This window comes from Varanus komodoensis, unplaced genomic scaffold, assembly GCF_004798865.1.
Source record: "Varanus komodoensis strain SLA01 unplaced genomic scaffold, ASM479886v1 scaffold37, whole genome shotgun sequence".
Taxonomy (NCBI): Eukaryota; Metazoa; Chordata; class Lepidosauria; order Squamata; family Varanidae; genus Varanus; species Varanus komodoensis.
The window spans coordinates 5,689,431-5,711,155 of record NW_025335889.1 but is presented as its reverse complement, the minus strand read 5'-3'; the positions used below and the strand labels follow the sequence as shown (position 1 = coordinate 5,711,155).

The following is a 21,725-nucleotide window of genomic DNA, read 5'->3' as shown; positions in this document are numbered from 1 at the left end:
CTAGAATGTTACCTAGCTGGCTTTAAACTGTTCTCACTTGTCTTTCAATCTGTTGCAGTTTTTATTTTGCTTTGTTTTGGTTGCTGCTTTCTTGTTTTACTATGGTTTTGTTGTGGTTATTTAGGTGCCTTTTCCTCATTCTGTTTTACAACCATTGTGAGCCACTCTCATCTGAAGGGCAGCACATAAATGCTTTAAATAAATAAAGTAGAATAAAATAAATGTTCACACTTGTAAAGAATATTTGAAACACTGACAGATGGCTCTACATGAGGAGCAAATGGCTATGCACACAATATTGCAACATGGAATTACAGAGTAAAGAATACCTCTGACTTTTATTGTGAGCATTGTGAATTTGATGTCCTGCTGAATGGTGTTTTCTCCTTATCATATAAACTTAGGATACAGAATCTGTGGGCTTGCAAATATACAAATCCCATCGGTACTAACCAGCAGCCTTGATGCATACTAATAGTGAACACATTCCCCAATTCCTGATTCTCATGCAGCCAAATGGCAGCCTCCATGCACAGCAGGAAATATCAGTAGGCTCTGGGGAATCCCATGCTGCAACTTTTTGTCCTAGTTCCCATTTGCTGACTTGTGAACTCCAGCAGTGCAATCAGAATGGCCATCCAAACGAATAACTTCTCCAGCAACTTTCTCAGTCTGCCTCCCTATTTTCTTCTGAACTCCTACCAGCATTCTTAAATCTGTCAGATATACTCAAATGCTCCATTCTTTGCCACACTGAGTCTTAGCCCTGAATAACTATAACAGATGCACACTTCTTTATAGCCCTTATTCCACAGTTCCCTTTCATAACCCATGCATCCACATTTGTGCTGTTTATGTTGATTAGGTTTTTTTCCTGTTTCCTATTTAATTTGGAATGAAAACAAAAAAGGAGAATGTAAGAGTTATGCTTGATCAGACTAAAGGCCTATCTATGCCAGCATTCTGCTTCTCATCATAACCCACCACTACTTGTTGTTGTTAGTCGCGAAGTCATGTCCAACCCATCACAACCCCAAGGACAACATTCCTCCAGGCATTCCTGTCCTCCACCATCCCCAGGAGTCCACTCAAGCTCACACCCACTGCTTCAGTGACTCCATCTAGCCACCTCATCCTCTGCCGTCCCCTTCTTCTTTTGCCATCTATTGTGCCCAACATTAGGCTCTTTTCCAGGGAGTCCTTTCTTCTCATTAGGTGGCCAAAGTATTTGAGTTTCATCTTCAGGATCTGGCCTTCTAAAGAGCAGTCAGGGTTGATCTCCTCTAGGACTGACCAGTTTGATCGCCTTGCGGTCCAAGGGACTCACAGGAGTCTCCTCCAGCACCACAATTCAAAGGTCTCAGTCCTTCAGCGCTCAGCCTACCATAAGAAACCCACCATTAGGTGCCTCTAAGGAGTCCACAAGCAATAGCATGAGGGCAATAGCATTTTGCTGCCGCTTTCTAGCATGAGTTTTCAGAGGGACAGGGGTTGTGATTTTAGACAAGAAGAGAGAAGTACTCCCAAACTCACACTTATTTAATTAACACACCATCCCATCTGAAAAAATACTGCTCTGGAAAAACAAGCTAGGTTTTTGTTTGTTTGTTTGAAGTGTGGCATACTAATTGATGGGCTGCTCACCAAAAAGTTGGACTTGTTGAGCAAGTTAAGTCTTTAAAATAATGTAACCAAATTGGAAATACAGTCTAATGTAATTGATCATTACTGATTTATTTTTGCTTATATTCTCCCCCTCCTCTGAAGAGTTCAGGATACTAGGGACAGAGTTTTCTTATTGGAAGCTCCATACCTTCAGAATTCCATCTGTAGGAAGATACACTTGGTCTCAACACAGCTGGCTTTCCTAGAATAATATCAACAACCTGCAGACACATTTGAGTTTGCATTTGATGCTTAAAAATTATTAACTGCCACTGAAATGTTTATGTTTATAATGTTGTTTTTATAATATTGCAAGCCACTTTAGGAAGGCAGTGCAACCTGAAAGATGGGTTAGAAAACTTTGACATGTATAGTGCCATCTGCTATTTTCTGTTCACAATCTGAGCCAGAGACAGGTTTGGGAAGAGGTTGGGCAAAAAGCTGTCATAGCCCCTCTTCCCACTGCTGCAATTGCCCATTTGCTCAGGAAAGCAATCCCAACTATCGCCCAGAAAGAAAGGCAGAGTGGCTGCTGTTCCTATTGGTCAGTCCCACTTCTTTCTGGCACTCCAGCAAACAGGAGCACTGACATGGACTAAAGTAGTGAAGCAGGGGGTCCTGCTGAGATGTGGATTTTGACAGGTGCCCAACAATGCCAACCATTGAGAGTAGGCCACTCCCAGCAGTTCTCTGAAGCAGGATAAAATACAGCATCTGCATCAAGATCAAGCCAAGCAGCAATCCTATACCACTTGCCTCATTGCACTCAGTGAGACTTACTTTTGAGTAGGCATGTACAGAAGTGCACTGTCGACCTCAGCAGGGACTTAAATCCAGGTCAAGTCCAGCACTTTCTCCTTTGTACTACATCAGTTCATGCCTTTGGTAGATTGCATTTCAAATATAGTCATTATATAATATTTATGAAAATCCCTTATGACCAGTTCTTACTTCCACTTCTTATGAAGCCATAATAACAACTGTGCAGAAGAGGGAAGCATTAGCAGGCTCCATTTTGAAAAGCAGAAAATAAAAGCAACAACTCACAGTAGCCCAGTAAGGACCGAATACACTCTAATGGTATGCGATGCTTGCTGACTGTTTAGGGATCAAAAGCAACATGGGAGAGGGGCAGTGGAATGGAGTATCCTAGAAGGTTCAGTGATCCACTGGAACACTGAATGGGTGCACAGCCCTCTGTCACAGGTCCTATCTGTATATTTTTTATGTTATTGTTGATTGGACAAGCTTCTGTTCTTTTTTGTGCAGGAAGAAGAAATTCAGGGAGAGGAAAGGAGCATGACATAGCAGTTGGAGCAATGCAGAGCATCAGAATATGGGTCACTATAAATATGGAAGGAAGGTATGGTGAATATGGGTCACCATTCCTTCCTTCCTTCCTTCCATGATGGTATTATAGCATAGGTTATATGCCATAGAAGGTGATGATGGCTCTTTTGAAGCATGCTCAGTATGAGCTAATGCTTGATTGTAATGAGGCTCTCCTGTACGTTTTTGCATAATTTCCAAACCAAGTTACTAGAAATCAGAGTAACATGTGCTCTGCTCCGTTACAATCCTTTTACCCCGAAGACAGCACAGTTGACTTCAGTGAGCCAGGGAACTGAAGTGTTTAAAAAATCCCAGCTCAGATTGTGTGTCATATTCTGGAGAAAGAGTTCTGCAAATAGCACAATGGGAAGTAAACAGTTTACAGTAAACATGGCTCTTATTCATACAGTTCTGTAATTGTACAGGATGTGTTATACAAATCAAAGTATGACTATATAATTCAAACAATTTAGAATCTGAAGCTAAGTGCAAGTGAATGAATCCTGACTGCCCCCCAAATGTTTCTATTTCCTTCTGGAATTTATTCTCAGAGTCCTTCCTATCCTATGGATAATTACCTTACCAACCCTGGTCGGGCTGCCAAGTCATATCCCAGAAAAACCTCCTGTCTTTTCAATTGTCCAACAGCTCAAAGAAAAATACAACTGGAGTTCCTCCCAGCTTGCTGTTTCCTGAGTCCTTTGCTTCACCTTCCTACAGTAGGGCCTAATGGAAGTCCTGTATGCCTCCTAGTTGAAAATGAAGGGTAGGTTTGGAATCACAGAAGAAGCAGGGCATGCAGAGCCAAGGTTGCATTGCTCTTCTCAGTTCCAGGATGATTTGAAAGCAGACTTCTCCACATTGCCACTTGCAGCCCTATGCTTGCAGCAGGAAACCCATCTGAGTGCTCATACTTGGAATTTACAAAGCAATACACACTGCTTAATGCAACTTTTCCTCCATACAGTAATTTTTCAAACTGCAGAGAATTTCATTTAAAGTACATTTTTTCTTTCAGTTTTATAATAATGAAATCCAAAGTGTTAATAACAAGTCAGTATAAATTTATGTTACTCTGTTTAACTACTCAAAGTACTGGGGAATTGGTAGGACCAGCAAATACCAGACTACCATCTAAATACTCTTGCTCAGAAAGAAATTATGGTACCATGTGATCCAATGTGAAAGTGTGTATAAAAATTACAAGTTTCATTTGCAAATGTCAGAAACATTGCTCGTTTCCTATGCACACTTCCCTGTGTATACAGCCTGCATAACCAAGGGAATCTTACGTCTAGCAAAACTTGTACAAGATGTGGCATTTCTGCCACTGCACACTAACAACCGTGCACATGTGCGTGAGCATGCACACACACACATGGTTGCAGCCACAGTTTTGTGGGTAAAGGCAGGGATTAAATCAATGAAGCACATTTTAGAGAAACTGTCCATGCTTTGCATGCAGAAAGCCCAGTTGTAGAATCTGGCATCTTCACTTAAAAAGAGCGGGTTATAGTTGAAATGAAGGACCTCTGCCCAAGCCTCTGGTCAGCTGCTGGTGGTTCAAGGCAGGGACATGGGATAGACATTAGTCAATGAACTGTCTCAATATAACCTTGCAATTTGTGAGGCTTCAGAACTGCTTCAATACTGAAGCTTTTATTTGCTTCATAAGTTGATATCCATCCAGACAATGAGCAGCAAGCCTGCTCCAAACATATTACCAGGAATTGAATGCCTTTATACTTCCTGAGATTGTTACATTTTAACTCATCCCATAAACTCCCATTTTATCTACACACCCATCCCTGTGACAGGAAGGTTAGTCTGAGAGATCAGCCTGAGGTTACTCATAGCTGTCCAGAAATCCAAACCCAACTTTCTAAGACAGTAATTCAGCTTCCTGGTACTCTCCAGATGTTTTGGGACACAACACCCAACATTCCTAACCACCCCCTTTGCTAGACAGCAGCAAACATTTGGAAAACAATTGGTTTGGTGAAGGATACACTAGATACTAATTTATGATAACATGCACATTAATCACATCAGGCTTTGACAGAGATGCTTAAAACCTACAGTGTCAAGCCCTTCTCTCTCTCATTCTCTTTGGAGTTAGTTTTGAGTAATAAAAGAGGAGCAGAACGAGGAAGGCAGTTCTGGTTAAAAATGGAAAATCGAAACAAAAACCGTGTTCATAGACCGTGTCCGCAGAAAAAGATCGTCTTGCTCAAAATCATTGCAAATGCAGTCAGCGTTGAAGAGTCTAATAAGCCGACCGGATCCAACAGCTACCCTACCTGTTGACAGGTATCCAGAACATTGCCCGAGACGAGCGTCCGAGTACAGAGCCCTAAAGTGGGGAGGGAAGGTACATATGCGCATGCGTACTGCGCCCATATCAGGTCTAGCAGAATGTGCAACGCAAAGTATCTTCTGGAGACAGGAGCAGAAAACGCGTTCCTAATATGCAAATTTAGCAACTCCGCCTCTTGCTGCTCATTGGTGGTTAGAGCAGGGCGTGACCGGATATGTAAATAGAAGCCGGCGTTTTGAAAAGGCGGGGGAGGGGAGCAGCCGGCATTTTTCGTAAATGGCGGAGAAGGAAGAGGAGGGGCTGAACAGGCACGAATATAGCCGGGCGGGGGGGCAGGGTCAACCGAGAGCTGGTGGGCGTGGCGCAAATGCAAATCTTGGCCCTTGACGGCTATTGATTGAAGGAGAAGAAACCGGTGGGTTGGGTGATGTAAACGAAGGCGTTCGGTCGCCCGAATCTCTCATCCCGTCCCTGCCTCCTCGCTCAGCCCCGCCCCGCGGTTTTAAAGTCGCGGCGCCTGCGCAGTGAAGGGAAATGAGGACTTAGTCTGTTACACAACTGACTGTTGTGCTGTGTGAGGGGGCTGCGTTCTCCCTTCGGCCTCAAGACTTTCCTACTCCCCAGGCTTCTCGCTTAGGCTTCCCCTCCCTACACACTGCTTTATAGGCATGAGTGGGGATCAGCTGCATAACGACTCCCAGGTAAGGGGGCTTCCCTCAGTCAGGGTAGTTATGGGGTGGGAGAGGAACCTCTTTGGATATCGAGGCCTACAGTTCCCTTTGAGAAACAAAATTGGGGTTCGGGGGACCCCTTAACTCCGTTTCATACCACCTCTTCAGCAATAGTGGGGAGGTTGTTCTGCCTCAGTTTCTTAACGAACCAAATACAGTGCTATCAGATAATAGGGTGCTGGTGGTTCTTCTCCCACTTTTGGTTCAGAGTTTTGGGGTGAGGATTTTTTTGGGTTCAGAGAGAAAGAGACCCATTCTTTCCATCATGATAATGTCATTGGCCTTTAGTAATATTTAGGCCCCTCGACCTGTTCTTTCCTTCCAGACGCACACACCCCATTCTCTCCCTCTCTCTCCCAGGACCACCTCTCATCCTGCAGACCCTCGTCTTTTGCTTACCTCCTTCAAGTTGCCTGTTAAGCCTATAGATACTGTCTATGATAACCCCCGATCCAGTTTCCCTTGGTCTTTCTAACATGCTTAACATCTTCCCTTCTTCCAGCAAAAAGCACTCTTGAGCTGGGGGTAGGCAAGTTACCCCTCCCTTCACGAATTCCTCCCACCTCTTAGAGGACACGTCTGGTACATAAAAGGGGGTAGGGGGGAGGGAATCTCCTGGGAACATAGCAACCACGCACGAGGAAGAAGGCAATTAAAACAGGAGGGCAAAAACTTAGGTGGGGGTGGGGGAGAGAGAGCTATATAGATATATATTACACATTTTGGCCACTCTAGATTTATTCAGGATTATCCCCAGTCGCTTTTAGGGCCATCGGATTGCTTTCTCCCTATATCTTTGCTTATGTTTTTATTTTAAAAGAATAGTACCCTAACAACCATATTTTGTGTGTGTGAAAAGATTCCTGGATCATGGGTTTATTTTTAATGCTTTCCCCCCTCCCGTTTCCTTTCCCCCATAGATCGATCCAGATTTCCGAGCGAACGGTGAGTGTCTTATCCCTAATGCTGTAAAGTGGGGAAGATTTGCTCTGCGTTCTCTCCTTTTCCCCCCTTCTCTTGTACTGCTGAAGATGGTAAAGGACAGACATGGCGTCCCAGAGACTAAGTCCCGTCTCCTCGCTCACCGGCCCCATTGTTCCCATCGAGCTTCCTAATGCTCCGGAATCGTAGGGAGCCCGGCCCATCTGACCCCATAGCTCGATAGTGAGGATAGTGGAGACCCCAGATCTGGCCTCCTTTGGCTCTTTTGAGCCTTTCTTGGGCCCCGACTCCCCCCTGGAAAGTCGCCTTGTCGACAGTCGGGACTTAGTCTCTGCGCCATTTTCTTTTTCTCTCTCTTCCCTGTGTGTGTCTCTTTCTCCTTCTCCTCCCTCGAGCTGCCCACAAGGAGCCTCCTGCAGTGAAAACATGCGAACTAGCCACCATCCATATTCCAAATATCGCCCCCCAAAAGGGGAAAAAACCATTTGTTTTCCCCTTTGCTTTTTTAAAAAGATTGGCTTAGTTTTCTACCTGCCTTTTTATTCGTACCTCGTCCCCTTTTTCTCCTCCCTCAGTTCTTTCAAGCCTCTTTCCCCTATAACGAAATGTTGTTGCAACATGTTGCTCTTGAGCATATTCGCCATCCCTTTGAATACACAACATACTTAAGATCTAGATGCAGAAACTTTAGCTGGTCGGATGGGGGTTTATTTCTGTATTTAAAAAGAAGGAAATGCAAATAAAACCGTGCGAACAGTTCCAAAACAGGATTCAGCATCACTTTGATAAAGTTTGATAGTTTGAGGGGAGTGTGTCTTCAGTTTATAAAGATAATGGACAATGAGTATCTTCCGTGTATTTTTTAAAAAAAATGTGGGGGGTTATGTTTTTGTTATGTATGCCTTTGTGTTGCATGGGGAGTTTTCCCTGTCCTTTTAAAAGGATTAAGTAGGGTATGGAAGAATAGGTGGTAGAGTTGTAATAACATATTTATAAAAAAAAAGTAATGATTGCTTCTACTTTTTGAAAATACATTAGTTTAGGCTTTAGCTGAAGAGCCTTATAATACTGGATGTCTTGCTTTCATAAAACATTAGCATTATGTGTAATGTGTTTGCATGTTACATGTGAGTTCTATATTGTTTGCATTTCTGCTTTTGAATAACAAATGTCAAGTCATTGATGATAAAGGTGTTACTGTAATATCGACATCCTTTTTTGCATATGCTATTTCTGTTGAATGATTTAGATTAAAAATACTTTTTTAGAAAGATGAGTTAGAAATTCTACAACCCCAAAATGAAAATCACAGAACTCTTTAAATGTAATCAGGAAGATGGTTTTATAACCACTTTCTTAAGGAAAAGATTGACTATGACAATATGTACTATATTTTGACCTCCAGGGTCAGTGCTAAGGCTGTGTTTAAGTTTGGTTTTGGACTTGGATCACAGTGCAGTTTCAACTATGTTGACTGTCTGCATCTTGTCACCTTGAAACTTCTTTTTAAAATGTGTTCTGATTAGGTCTGATTCTGGGGTCCGGTTGTGCAGTCACCTAAAACTTAGTGCTGGAATTTTCATCTCAGCTCAGGACATGTACCTGATAATCTGATTCTTGCACTTTGAAGTTGAAACTACTTCCTACCAGTTTTAGTGCTTATTTCATTTCAGTTTCTGTATACCAGTGAGTGAGTAAACTGATAATGGGCGCATAGTACATTCTTGATCCAGTTTATGAGCTCCAGGCTCTTTGATACTGTTCAAGGAATAGCAATTCTAATAGTCATGTCCTTTTCGACCTTGCCACTAAGGCTGAACTTGCTTTCATGTGTCCCTTTTCCACCATACTCATACACATTCAATAGGGCTTCTGACTTCTGAGTTGGAGTGATTGCATGTTGAACTTAGTGTCTTAAATATCTATTTATATTCTGAGTAAAGCAGTAGAGGACCTAGAATTAGGTTAATATTTATTTTTGATTGTTTAATCTTATTTATGTCCTAATGTTTCAATTTAATATTTCGTATAATCTTGTAATTTTTACTGACTACTGTAAATTGCCTTAGAAGGATAACTTATTTTACATTCTATTTAATTATTACAGCATGCATTACCAGTAGCAGAAAATATCTGTGTACACTGTATTTCTGGAGTTTGTCACTTCCTTCTCCCTGTTTCCTACTTCAGTGTCTTATTACTTCATAAAAAAAGCCTTTAGTTTTAGAAAGGTAGATAGCATTTAAATACAGAAGTAGCACACTGGGGTATGTGCTTGTTTTTGGGCTGTCACATTCATTCAAAGGTACTAATCAAAGAGAGCAGCTATCTTTTAATTATTGAGCATGTAATGCAGGGATAGGCAATCTGATCCCCTGCAGATGTTTTGGGCCACAACTCTCAGAATCCCTGACCATTGTGGCTAGGGCTGATGGGTGTTGTAGTCCAAAACATCTGAAAACTGCCCACCCATGAAATGAAGTAGTTCCCAAGTATAAAAGGACACTAGGCATTTAATGAAGACTGCCAGTGTAAAATAATGTACAGGTATCTAATCTTGTAAGAATTATTTTGTACTTTAAAAGTTAGGAAAATATAACTAGGAATTCTCAAATTGATTAAAGGCACCTAGTAAACAGTGATTTACTGTGTTGCATTGCTGCCTGTGAGTAAAAGTAAACTTCTAGCTCTTGTTTTCTCTAAACATTTGTAGTCACACTATGCCCTTAAAAGAAGTTCTTGTGGCAGGCAAGTTGGCCCCAAAAGTTCTTTCTCCTAGAACTTGATTGTTTGAAAGATAGAGCTCACATACTATTATCATGAACATATGACATACAAAACAAACGACCCCTAGATTAATGAGAAGTATGCAACATGTGTGTATGATTCTCTCAACATATATTTGTTTGTCAAGCCAAGGAAAATGTTGTGTACAGTGTGGTATCTCAAAACTGGACACTTTTCCAGTGAGGTAGTTTTTCCCCAACTAACAGCAGCATGTGTGTTAGAATCCAGGTTACCTCTCAGTTCTTGAATTTTTATTGCAGGACATGGCTGTTCTCATTCTGCAGGTAAATACAGTTTTCAGCTATGATGGGGAATTACTAAAAGTCAGCAACCTGGATGCCTTACAGTAACTTTTTTGTCATGTGCAAACTACATTTTTACTTTTTGGGGATGTTAAGAACATAGGAAAAACCACTGGTAGGCTTCCTTTAAATTCCCCAGTGAATTGTTTCCTTGACTGAGGGGTTTTTTTTGGGGGGGTGGGGCTGATTGGACTGACTATTGGTAATGAAAGATGATGTTTGTGAAACAATGAAGTTATATATTCTGTGATTTGGAGATTATTTGAACCCTCATTGAAACACATTTGCCATGTCTTCCAAAACATGTTTATTTTATTTGGAAATAAGTCTTAGTGAGCACAGCATGATCTGTTCCATAGTACATGTATTTGGATTAGACAAATTGACAGAGGGTAAGGCTTTCAGTGAGTATTAGACATGATGGCTATATAGTGCTTCAAATATTAAAGGTAATACACTCCTGGATACCAATTGCTGGGAATATGAGTTACAGGGTACCATTGCACACATGTCCTGCTGTTGGAAATATAATGCTGGACTAGAAAGCCCTTCAAGTCTGATCCAGTATGGTTCTTTTTATGTTCTTGGTACCCAACTGCTTCTTTTTAAAAATATAATTATGTTTAAATATGTCTAAATCAAGTTCTGTGGTGATACTGAAAAATGTTTATATGATATTTGTGATAAACTCTGAATTGCTTGGAATATAAAAGGTAACCATAATGGAATATTAACTTTAAAAACTGATATTAGACCTGAATAAATGGTAAAATCTATTTAGCACATGAAATATACATTTAGTCTTATGCTAGTTGAGTAATGACTAAATAGAAAAGTGTGGACTTTACCCGCTGAGAGACCTTTAATATTTAAAATCTGTGGTTCTAATAGCAAGTGCCTGTCTCTGATAACACCCCACGCCACCCCCCAAAAATATTTTGGGACTCGGCTTTCATTTTCTTATATCAGCCAGTTATTTGGAAATGCATTCCTTTTTAACAACACTTCTTAATTCCAAGTATGTCAACCCAAATACAGTCCATAACAACAGCTTTTAGTCTTATTTTCTTCAAGAATGGTTTTCTTAGAATCCTTTTATCTAGCTGTATAGCTGAACTAGTATGTGACCTTTGTCAATCTACTTCACTCTTTACCTTTCTATTGTGAATAAACTTAATCTGCTAAGTGAGAGAAAAAATTGAAGATCTTTCACTGACATTGCTGAGTTCTTTGGCTGATATTTGGCAATAAACTGAATTAGGTTACTTGATTATTAACTCTGCCAAGTGATGTGACTTGGTTCTGCTTTTAAAAGATCATAGTGATTTACAAAAGTGACAGGGAAACTTGCATTGCTTCCTGTTTGTTATTTTTGATACAGTTTATTTGATTTGATTTGATTTTGGGTTTTTGCGTTTTTTTTATTATTATTATTTTGGTTGTCACAATTCAGTGATGCATTGTCCACAGATGTCCTTTCATTTTTTGAAGTAAATTACTATATACATTTTATTTATTTTATTTCTGGGTATCCCAATAGCTGCAGCTCTCTGGGTGACATACAACTATTAACAAACAACAAAATATATGTCCAAAGAAAATCCAGTCTTGTAGCTTCAGCAGCGTCTTGTGTAGTAACATTTTAAAAATGCACCATTTGAAGAACACTGACACTTAACAAGACTACACGGAACTTGTATGACAGTTAGTAGTTCATGCAGTTGGAAGTAGTGGTTTTGAAACTGTAGAAGATACTCACATTTTCTAAAACATCTGCCATATTATATATGCAATTGTTTGCAGGATCCTTTAGTGTAGTGGTTATAGTTAACAGTGATGTGGATTTTCTTGAAATTTTCCCAATTTGCATAGGTAGATTTTCAATTTGCTTTAGAAAATGGTTTGATGACCTAGAGCATAGATTTGGCCCTCTTGATGTTTTTCCCTGCAATTCCCATCATCCCTTCCATTAGCTGTGCAGACTAGAGCCAATAGATACCATGGCTAGAACATCTGGAGAGCCAGATGTTGCCCACTCCTGCCCTAGATGTTTAGCATGTTTATTTTACGTGTATTTAGAAATCAAACCTTCAAAAAGGTATGTATCACTTACATTTGTTTTCCATTTTCCAAAGAGGGAAATCAAAGAATGCTTTAAATGTTTTATTATTTAGATGTTATAACTGAAAATAGTTATAATATTTAAAATGCATAATTTAAATGCTGTTATAACTTTTATTGGCATAGTTATAACAACATAAAGGAGTTTTTAATTGTTTGCTGCTGAATTATTGTTCTTTATTCGTAAATAGTAATGAGATTTTTTCTTTTTTTAATGAATGACATTATGCCAGTATCCTTCTTTGCTATTCCATTTATGCCATGGCTGTAGTTTTAACTCAAGCAACTTCTAGTGCAATGTCCATACTGTATACGACACAGTATTGCACGAATCTTACACTGGCACTAGATCAATGATGAAAGCAGAGTGACATAATTGGATATTGCCCAGTAGCATGTGTTTACCTTACACTGCTTACATTTAAGAAAAAATGAAAGGTACTGAAAATGGTTTACAATATTGACTAACTTTAGAAGTCCAAAGCTCTGTGCCTTATATCCTGACAACTGCTCATCTATTTCAGCAAAGTTCAACTTTTCCACTAAGTTTGTTGGGCACCTTCAGCTTTGCTGTCACTGTTTATTAGTTTCATTTCACTCTGAGGCATGTATATATTTCAATTATATATATGTATTCTCTCACATACTTGCTAGAGATAATCACCTGAAAAACATTAATAACTACTTTGAAACTGCCAAGCTTGCCTGTTGTTGTATCTGTTCTTGACATGCATCCATTTTTACTAATACATTCATAAAACATTTTCCCCCAGAAAACACTAGAAAGTCTGTTTTGGGAAAATTTGCTCCTCACATCATTGCTGTGTGATAGTGCATATCACAGCCCTGGATTTTAAACAGTTTGCATTTCTTCAGTGAACTGGTTACATGCAAGCATGGTTCAGAAATGTGTTCCTCATTCAGTAAATCTTTTTACTGGGTTTTGAAGGACCTTGGATGAGCTGAGTAGCTGCTGCTGTTCTGTCACATTAACTTTTGCTAAACAGACATTGAATCCATTTTTACAGTAAAATGTGATGCTTCTTGTTTTATGAATATTTCTCTTCCTGGTTTATCTTGTGTCTGCTATTTACTGGGGCAAATTGTTCAGTCATCAAAGCCTCTCTTAGCCCACATTTGCAGGAAGAAAGAAAAATTACAGGCTCACATGGACAAAGTACATATAATTGTTGTGTATGAGATAACAGGATCATGTACACCCACCTTCAAGCCCATCTGGCCTTTGTGTACTGCCTGTTAATACATGAGTACACAAAATATTTCACCAGTGTTACTATAGAGAGAATCCATCCCCTTTTCTGAAAATTGCAGAGTAAATGCCTGCCATTCCTGCAGTAAGCAAGGCCTCTTCCCTTCAGGTCTTCTGGATTTTGAAGGTATTCTAAACCCATCATGAGTTTTCAGTCTTCTCTACTGTTGGGGAAGAGATGGAGGCTGGATTGAGCACATTTAACTAGCTGCCTATATAAGCTAAAATTTTTGGATACCCAACATATTAAAGATGTATGTGCACAATCTCACATTCATTGCATCCAATTACTTGCTTTCCTTTACTATATCAATAGCTGCTTAAATTGGAGAGCAGCATGCGGACCTTCTGCATCTTCCTATGACCTCCTGTGGCTGCCCCCTCTGCTGCCACCAAGTCTGTGGTGGTGATGCCAGCAAAAAATTGAGCATTGTTTTCAGGGAAAGGAGTTTTACTGAGAAGGTGATTCTGCTCGCAAATCTAGCACTTTCACCATATTTTCTTCCAAGATCAGTATGATTTTTGCTGCAGTCATCAGTTTAACTTAGTTGGGGAGTATCCTTCAGTAGGTTCTGCTAGGAGTGCTGTAGCCCCTTAACCTTCTAATACTGCTTGTGCCTGGTGTTTGGTTTATTGTAGCAAACTGTTCCGTTTAAAATATGTCTGCTTCACATACCTCTCAAATCAGAGTGAGTCTTAAATACATCTGTAGGGCTTAGTAAGAAGGAAATGTTGTATTTTATAACATGTTCGTGTATGGACTTTTGTTCACAATTACATTTCCTAGTTCTTCAAAAGGAATATGTCAAGTCAACAGTTCTCTGTAAAATCTTCTGTTTCTCTTTATAGAAGGAAGGTAGCACTCCCCTTCGTGAAATTCTCTGAGGAGGGAAGGAGCAAAATCTTTTGCGACATTGTTGTCCTGAACTGATGGTTCAGAAGTTAAAGAAATAAAATCCTTCTTCCATAAATGATACCCTGATTGGGCATATTCAGATGGGTTTACACTAACAATGGGTTTACAGCTCTCTAACTGACTGATAATTAATGCTAAGCTAAAATAAGGCATGAAAGGTATGTACAGTTTCACACGGGTCACATGAGGGAAGGAAATGTAGTTCAAGCAGGCTTGTTGTCCTTTGCCCAAGTGTAGTCATGCATAGTTGACTAATGGGGCTAATACACAGATAGGGATCCTTATTGCCATTCACATTCTGCTTCCTCTAAGGATGTGCAATTCTGTGAAGCCAGACTAGATCTTGCTATGTTGTACTAGCAGGCAATGAAACCAATAGCACAGCATGTCAATAAAGGAAGCATTCTGGTTCCTTAGCTAATCTGAACATATTCTCATTCTCTCCCCTACCCTGTTCAAAGTAAATTCAGATGGATGCTTGGCCTCTCCCTCCCTCTTTGTTATGTAGCCTAATGGTTACATGTAGTGTCCTGTTGTAATACATCATTCCCACTTGGCTGTGATCATGGAATGAATAAGCATGGGGGGAAATTTCAGAAGAAATGGCAATATCTAATTTCATGCTAGCTACCACTAAGATAAACTTTATTATTATAGGATAGGCAACCTTTAGTGCAATAGGGATAGCATTTGCTGGCACAATGGATCTTCTGGGGAAACCTGTCATGCCAATGAATACCGTTGGTGTTGTACTAGAACATGGGTCCTCAAACTAAGGCCTGCAGGCCGGATCCAGTCCGCCATGCCCATTTAACCAGCCTGCCCCAGAGGTTTTGCACTTGCCATGCGCGCGCATGGGTGGCTTGTTCATGAGGAGGTTGTTTTGGACTCGCTCAGAGAAAACAGTCGGCACCTCGCAATGCACATGCCCGGCAGCGGCTTGCTCGCAAGGAGGTCGTTTTGGAACTCACTTGGAGAAAACAATCTTCTTGCGAGTTGCGAGCAAGTCAATGCCTCGCCCTGCACCCACCTGCCTGCACACATGCGTGTGCCCTGCTCCCACACCGACCCGCCCCCCCACTCCCACTGGTACCACCTTGGTGTCCCACGCCCACTGCTGGCACCTGTCAACTGGCCCCCTATTGAAAAAGTTTGAGGACCCCTGCACTAGAAGGTGCTTACGTTGGCATTATTAGTAGTGTCAAATTGTCTACTACATAGGCTCCTGAAGTTAGGCTTTTTTTCTCTTTCTACCCAGATCTTAAGAAAGTTTGACACTAATAATAAAGTCCTCACTTGCAAGTGTTCTTTCTGCTTTTTGCTTTTGGTAGATGCAAATATTGTCTCACAGCAACTCATGTTTTGATGGAACCCTCAAATGACCAACTAGCAAAATGAATAATGCATCCCTTGGAATCCACTTTCTGTGAGATCACAATCCCTAAGGAACTTGTTGAACTCAACTATTCACCCAATAAACTGTTTGACATGCAGCAGTGTAATGGGTTAGTAAGGAACTCACTAAACATAAATAGCTCAGTAGTTTGAATCCCACTTATTTCACAAGTGAGACTGCTCTCTGGGACTGTTCAATCAGAATTTACAATGGGGCTCACAGTTTACAAAGGACTGCCTTCAGCTCAAATAAAGACACAAGTGCAAGTATTTGCATGAAAGCAAATAGTACACTTGTAACTTAAGGCATTTGTTGGGTAGCGCACTGGAATTTATTCATTTTCATAGTTGCAGTCTCTGCAAAATTATGGAAGCTACAATAAGCACTTCATAAGTAGTTATGGTAATTTTTCCTATTTCATTTTGGAATAATTGTGCAAGTAAGACCTGTTGAATGCCAGGATGCCTGTGTTCCTGGCATCTGGACTATTCTTGTTGTTTTAATGAGAGCATAAGCTTGGCCTAAGAGAAGGCATGCTTGTTTTTCTGAAGAGGAAGTCTTAAGAAAATCAGCAGAGGCCTTTCACATTATTATTACACCATCACCTAAAACTGACTTCTAGAAAAGCTTGTTGGCTTAACAAACTTTAAAACTGCTGGCTTAATAGGGTATCACAAAGCATGTGTCATGAGAAATTAATCTCATGTTTATAGCTTTATATGCCTTCCTACCTCTGCTATGTTACATATATCTAAAATGAGTTTTATTCCATATTAAGTGTATCCTTTAATTCTGCATGATTTGAGGAAGAATGATATAACTAACTTCTTGCAAAATGATCAGATATCTAACTATAAGTGTTGAAATGTATCTTTCTCTCATTGAGTTACATACATGTTTGTTTGAAAATGAGTCCTTCTGGGCTCCAGTAGGTGTGTGTAGTATTGGTGCCTTGGGACAGGGGGCAGATTTGTTTCTTTTCAGTGAATTTCCAGAGGGCATTAAGACGCACTCTTTAAAATTATCTTCTCTCCAAACCAGTGGATTTAAAGTTTTGTTTTGTGAGGGGGAGGTGTCTGTGTGTGTGTGACTGGATGTATATAATTAGATACACACCCTGATCAGAGCACTCTTAGGTACATGAAAGAATCAGGAAAGTTCCAACAGGTTCCAACAGTGACCAAACTGTAAGTGATGTCTACCTCATGTGTTACATTATAATGATATTGGCACACTGTTGTGGCCCAGGCCTGCAAGACTGACAGTGCATTAGAAACAGTCTCTCTTAAAATTACTATAGTGTATGTGGCTAGATAGAGAGATTGAAAACATCCTGATTTCTGATTTTGCTTGTTTCCTCACATTGAAACTGTTTCTCCCTGCTGAATGACAGGTAGAAAGCTATGTCAGGTTGCTGTTTGAACATAATATCCTGGCTTGCACATAATGTTAAGTTATGGTTGGATTTGTAGCAGTCTGGCTTTTCCCTATGTCCAGACTCTTCCTTATAAACAAACCATTATTTGTTAACCTGCTAAAAGCAGTGGAGAGACACCATTTGTTGTTGCTGTTGGCTTCCAAAGTCTGGCATGTTTAAACCATGGCTTGTTGTGATTTTTGAACCCAGAACCTGACTTGTTCATACTGCTGGCACTCCTGAACCACAGGTGTCCAGGAAGAATAGTGTGAAAATGAAACTGCTCTTATGTGTAGGAGAGAAATGTGTAGGAGAGAAGAGAAACAAAAACCCCCCAGGAAAAAGGGGGTGATAAGGGGATCTTTGCTTATCTAAGATGATTCATGGCTAAGGCATAAACTATGCTTAACATAAACCATGACAGTGTTACAGGCAATCATATCTATAGTTAGGGTAGCTATTTATGCATTATTTAACATAGCATATGCACTGGTCCTGTTTACTGTAAAGAGCTTCCAATTGGCTCAGTTTTGAGTGTGATGTGCTAACCTGAACTGCTGGATTGTTTAGTGCTCAATGTATGCTTTGCTGGAAGCATCTTGCAACCAACAGACATGCTGTTATGATGTGCAGACAGGCCCGTTATGGGCAGGTTTACATGATCGCAAAAGGAACATAAGTCATTGTGACTTACTTTCCTTCCCTGCATTATCATTTGCTGCTTGTAGGTTGCCATGACATCCTAATCTGGCAAAGGCAGGTAGCTGGGGTGCTGTACAAACCAAGGAAAACCCTAGCGCAAGTCATGGGTTTCATGGTGGTTTGTTAAGCACCCCAGCCACCCACCTTGGATGTCACAACAATGTGCAAGGAGGGAAAATAAGCTACTGTTCCATGATCATGTAAACCCCACCTATTTGATACATCTGGAGTATGATATTGAGAATATTTTATAATATTTGTACTGCATAGACATCAAAAATGCTGGGAAACTGGAATCAAAGTTACAGTTCTCTGCAGCATATTTTTGTGTTATTTGTCACATTGTGTATGTGTTTCAAAACACCATGGCTTTAGTGGGCACACAAAGGAAGCCAGTTTGCTACAATTGGGCAAAATGAGTAAGATGCCAAAGATATTCCACTAAATGGAATATTCACTTTCAGTGTTTTTAAAATAAAGCATATAACATTTTTCTAGTTTCTGTGGATTTGTTAAAATGGGAACAATCTTTTCTAACATTGCTACACTAGAGGCAAAAGCAAGCAAAATTCTGTGGTTTGAGTGTTTGGTTTCCACCGCCTGATAATGGAAATGAAAAAGCAAAGATAAAGTATGGGAGGTGCACAAGGGAAGTACAGCAAAGAGGCAATAAGCATGATATCTGAAACTTTTAAGGGTTTTATCTCAAACACACAGTGAAAATACTTTCTGTCTTTTCATAATGTACCTCAGATAAAGGCCAGGTTATTCTCTGTTGAAGAATGTATACTCCAGCAGCCACCTACTTCTGTAAGTTCTTAGAGTCAAGATCCTTCCCACTCACCCTTTCAAAATGTGGGTATGAAGTTCATAGTTGGAAACTGTGTTTTTCAGACCATGTGCATGATGTTGCAAATATCTTTTTATAGGGGGGTTGAGATTTTGAAACATGTATGTACATTGGCATCTCACTTTTATACATGAAATGAAAAGTAAATTTGAAGTGTGTGTACATTTGTATAGTAGCCAAGGGTGCCTAAACACAACTTTTGTTGCAGTTGCTTTCATGAGTCCTGATATTTTTGCCTGGAAAATTAATAAAAAGTTACAACTTTGAGAAGTGACTTAATTTTGTCCAATCCATTGGAGGTCAGTAGCTTCCATCATTTGAAAGTTTTGTCTAGTGCTGCTTGCTTAAAACTTTTTGTTTTTGTATACATCTGTGTATCGATAGTGATGTACAGTCTTAAATTTGGGGGCATATATGAATTGCCTACCTCAGTAATTAAATTGCATTTAAACAAAGGAAGTTCTTTTTGTCTTCAAAATATTGGCTGTATTGGTACATTAAGACACTTATTGAAATACTCAAAAATAGTTTGATGAAAAAGCCATGGAATTGATTGCTGGCTCTTTTTGAAGATAAAAGAAATCTGCTTGAAATTACATGCTATAATGCATTTTGGAGATAGGGAGAGGACACATAAGCCCAGATAAGGGCAACATGAGCCCCTATTACTGATCTGATGACACTTGTTAAAGGAAAGCCTGTTTACCTAATTAGAATTAATATAAATTCTTTTGAGTTTGGGAAACAGATTATTGTAAGTATTTTTAAAGCTGTTGACCTGTTGCCTTCTGAAATCCTATGGACAGCAAGTTTTCAAGTCTTGATCAATTGCTGTTGTTAAGGGTACTACATCATACTTTTCCAAGTGTACATCCACTACTATCACTTTAACACACTGTTTTCAAGAGGGGACAAGTCAGTTTTGTTTCCATAATCTGTGTCATTGAAAACATAATTAACCTCCCCCCCCCTCCAAATAGCATTCGCCCAAGAAAGAAATCATTCCTGGTGCCTTTTTGAAATGGGTGTATATTTCTGTCATCATGACATTGAGTGCTTGTTAAGAGTACAAAGTTGTTTGAAATTATTTGTCAGATGCTTTGTTACACAGATTTAAGCTAGTAAACGACTAAATATAGACCACTTTCTGCCTCAAGGAAGAGTATACTTGCAGTTGCACCCAAAACTTTTCATGTAAATTTATCATGGCTTTCTAGATCATACCTGATCTTCCCTTCAGAGAGGTGCCTGTGCATGTGAATTGCTTTAATTCCAAGCTTTTTTTTTCAAGTGTGTTGTATAGTTTAGCATGCTAGGGTTCAGCCTTTTTTGTATATGGGCTCCAACTTTAATCCCAGCATGAATTCTTAGAATTTTGCCAGATGTTTATGTGGTGGTAGTCCTACTATTACAACCTTTGTGATCAGACTACCACCCAGTAGTGGGTATCTATGCACCAGCTCAATGTAAGTGAATTAGCCAATTTTAACAATTGAAAAATGAGCAAGCTCTTTGAAAACTGGAGCATTTTGCTAAATATAATTATTCCCAAGTGAACATGCATTGCTGGTATTCTTCCCTTTTATTAAGATGCTCAAATCTGAAAATGCTTCCTCTATGTCAAAATCCAGTGCATTTAACAAACTCCAGGAGTATTTCTATTGACTTTGGTAGATGATAGCTTTCACCCTCCCTCTTCTTGCCTCTTATTCTCTTCTAAATTTCTGCACAGCATCTTAACTAATTTCAAAAGTAGAAATTTGGGATCTTGTATCAGAATTGCTCTACCAAAGGTTGAAATAATAGGTGAGAAGAAGCAGGTTTTATTGTGTATAAAATAATTTAAAAGTGGTTTTCCAAACACATCTTGAAATTTGTTTGAATCATTGCTATTAAACTAACAGCTACATGAAAGGCAGTCAGTAAACTTAGCCGTACATCATAATTCTGATATTGGAATTGATTTAGAATTCTTTGTATGTGGGACAGTCTGAAAATGATTTGGAAACTTAAGGTAGTCCATAGTAGGGCTGAAAGATGAAAGTACAATTTGAACATATGCTAGCTTCCTTATCTGAGGTGGTTCCCAGTTTGTTTCTGTGTCCAATTCAGAATGCTGACCTCAGCCTCTGGAGCCCTGCACAGTTTGAATTCAGATCAGCTAAATTTTACAAATCTATCACACCAATGCAAATTGTTTAACAATCATCTGCAGAGGCTAGTCTATGGGTGGTCCATGAAAATTAGGTGACTGCTGAAGAAATTGCATTTTTGCTGGTGTTGCCCTGGTTTATAGAAAGACTCGATGACACCTTCCTTATATTCTTTTCAGTACCACATTAATGCCTTGTTTGTTTCCTTAGGATTTAAAAAATTCTGTACCTCAGGCCTGTGTATTTTAGAATGTTGTTTCAATAGCTGCCACAAAAATACTTGTTTAATATTATTATTATAATATAATTGATAATGTACTTTAGTGTCTATTGGTATAAACCAGCAAGAGAACACAACTGGAATACAAATATTCTCATAGGTGATAGCCATTCTGTTTTTATATATGCACTTCATTAATATGAGCAACATGTATATGAACAACAAGTATAATCCTAAACTTAATGAATATGACCTGAATATGACTCCAAATTTACATTAAGTTAGGTATGAGTTGCAGTTATTTTCAGGAAAGGGAAATCATACTCATCTAGTTGTTTACATTGAAGGTCAGTGTGTGCATTTGAGCATCTAATACAGCCAGGTTAACAAGCCTCCAACTGCCAACTCCCCCACAGCAAAACACTTAGTTGGTTTTTACTTGTAAGCCCCCCTTCCCAATATGGATAGAAAGTAAGCTAATTAAAAATGGAAGTGCAGCACTCTTTTTCCTGTGCCAAAATTGTTGCATCTTTGTTCTGGCTTTGGAGGAGGTGAAGTCCAGTAATTCTACTGTGCAGGTGTGCTGTGCACTTCTGCCCTGACC

General features: G+C 39.6%; 1 protein-coding gene and 1 long non-coding RNA gene across 2 annotated transcripts in view; one reads left to right on the top strand and one right to left on the bottom strand.

Moving 5' to 3' along the window:
* LOC123028467 overlaps nucleotides 1–5,428 on the bottom strand; it is a 49,745-nt gene extending 44,317 nt beyond the window's left edge. Inside the window, exon 1 of the long non-coding RNA XR_006415689.1 lies at nucleotides 5,298–5,428. This is a non-coding gene — a long non-coding RNA (uncharacterized LOC123028467). The remainder of the gene's footprint in view (nucleotides 1–5,297) is intronic.
* Nucleotides 5,429–5,850: 422 nt separating this feature from the next.
* TOP1 (DNA topoisomerase I) overlaps nucleotides 5,851–21,725 on the top strand; it is a 90,174-nt gene continuing 74,299 nt past the window's right edge. Inside the window, exons 1-2 of the mRNA XM_044440401.1 lie at nucleotides 5,851–6,015; nucleotides 6,966–6,990. Coding sequence (XP_044296336.1) covers nucleotides 5,983–6,015; nucleotides 6,966–6,990 — 58 coding nt within the window. The 5' untranslated portion in view covers nucleotides 5,851–5,982. The remainder of the gene's footprint in view (nucleotides 6,016–6,965; nucleotides 6,991–21,725) is intronic.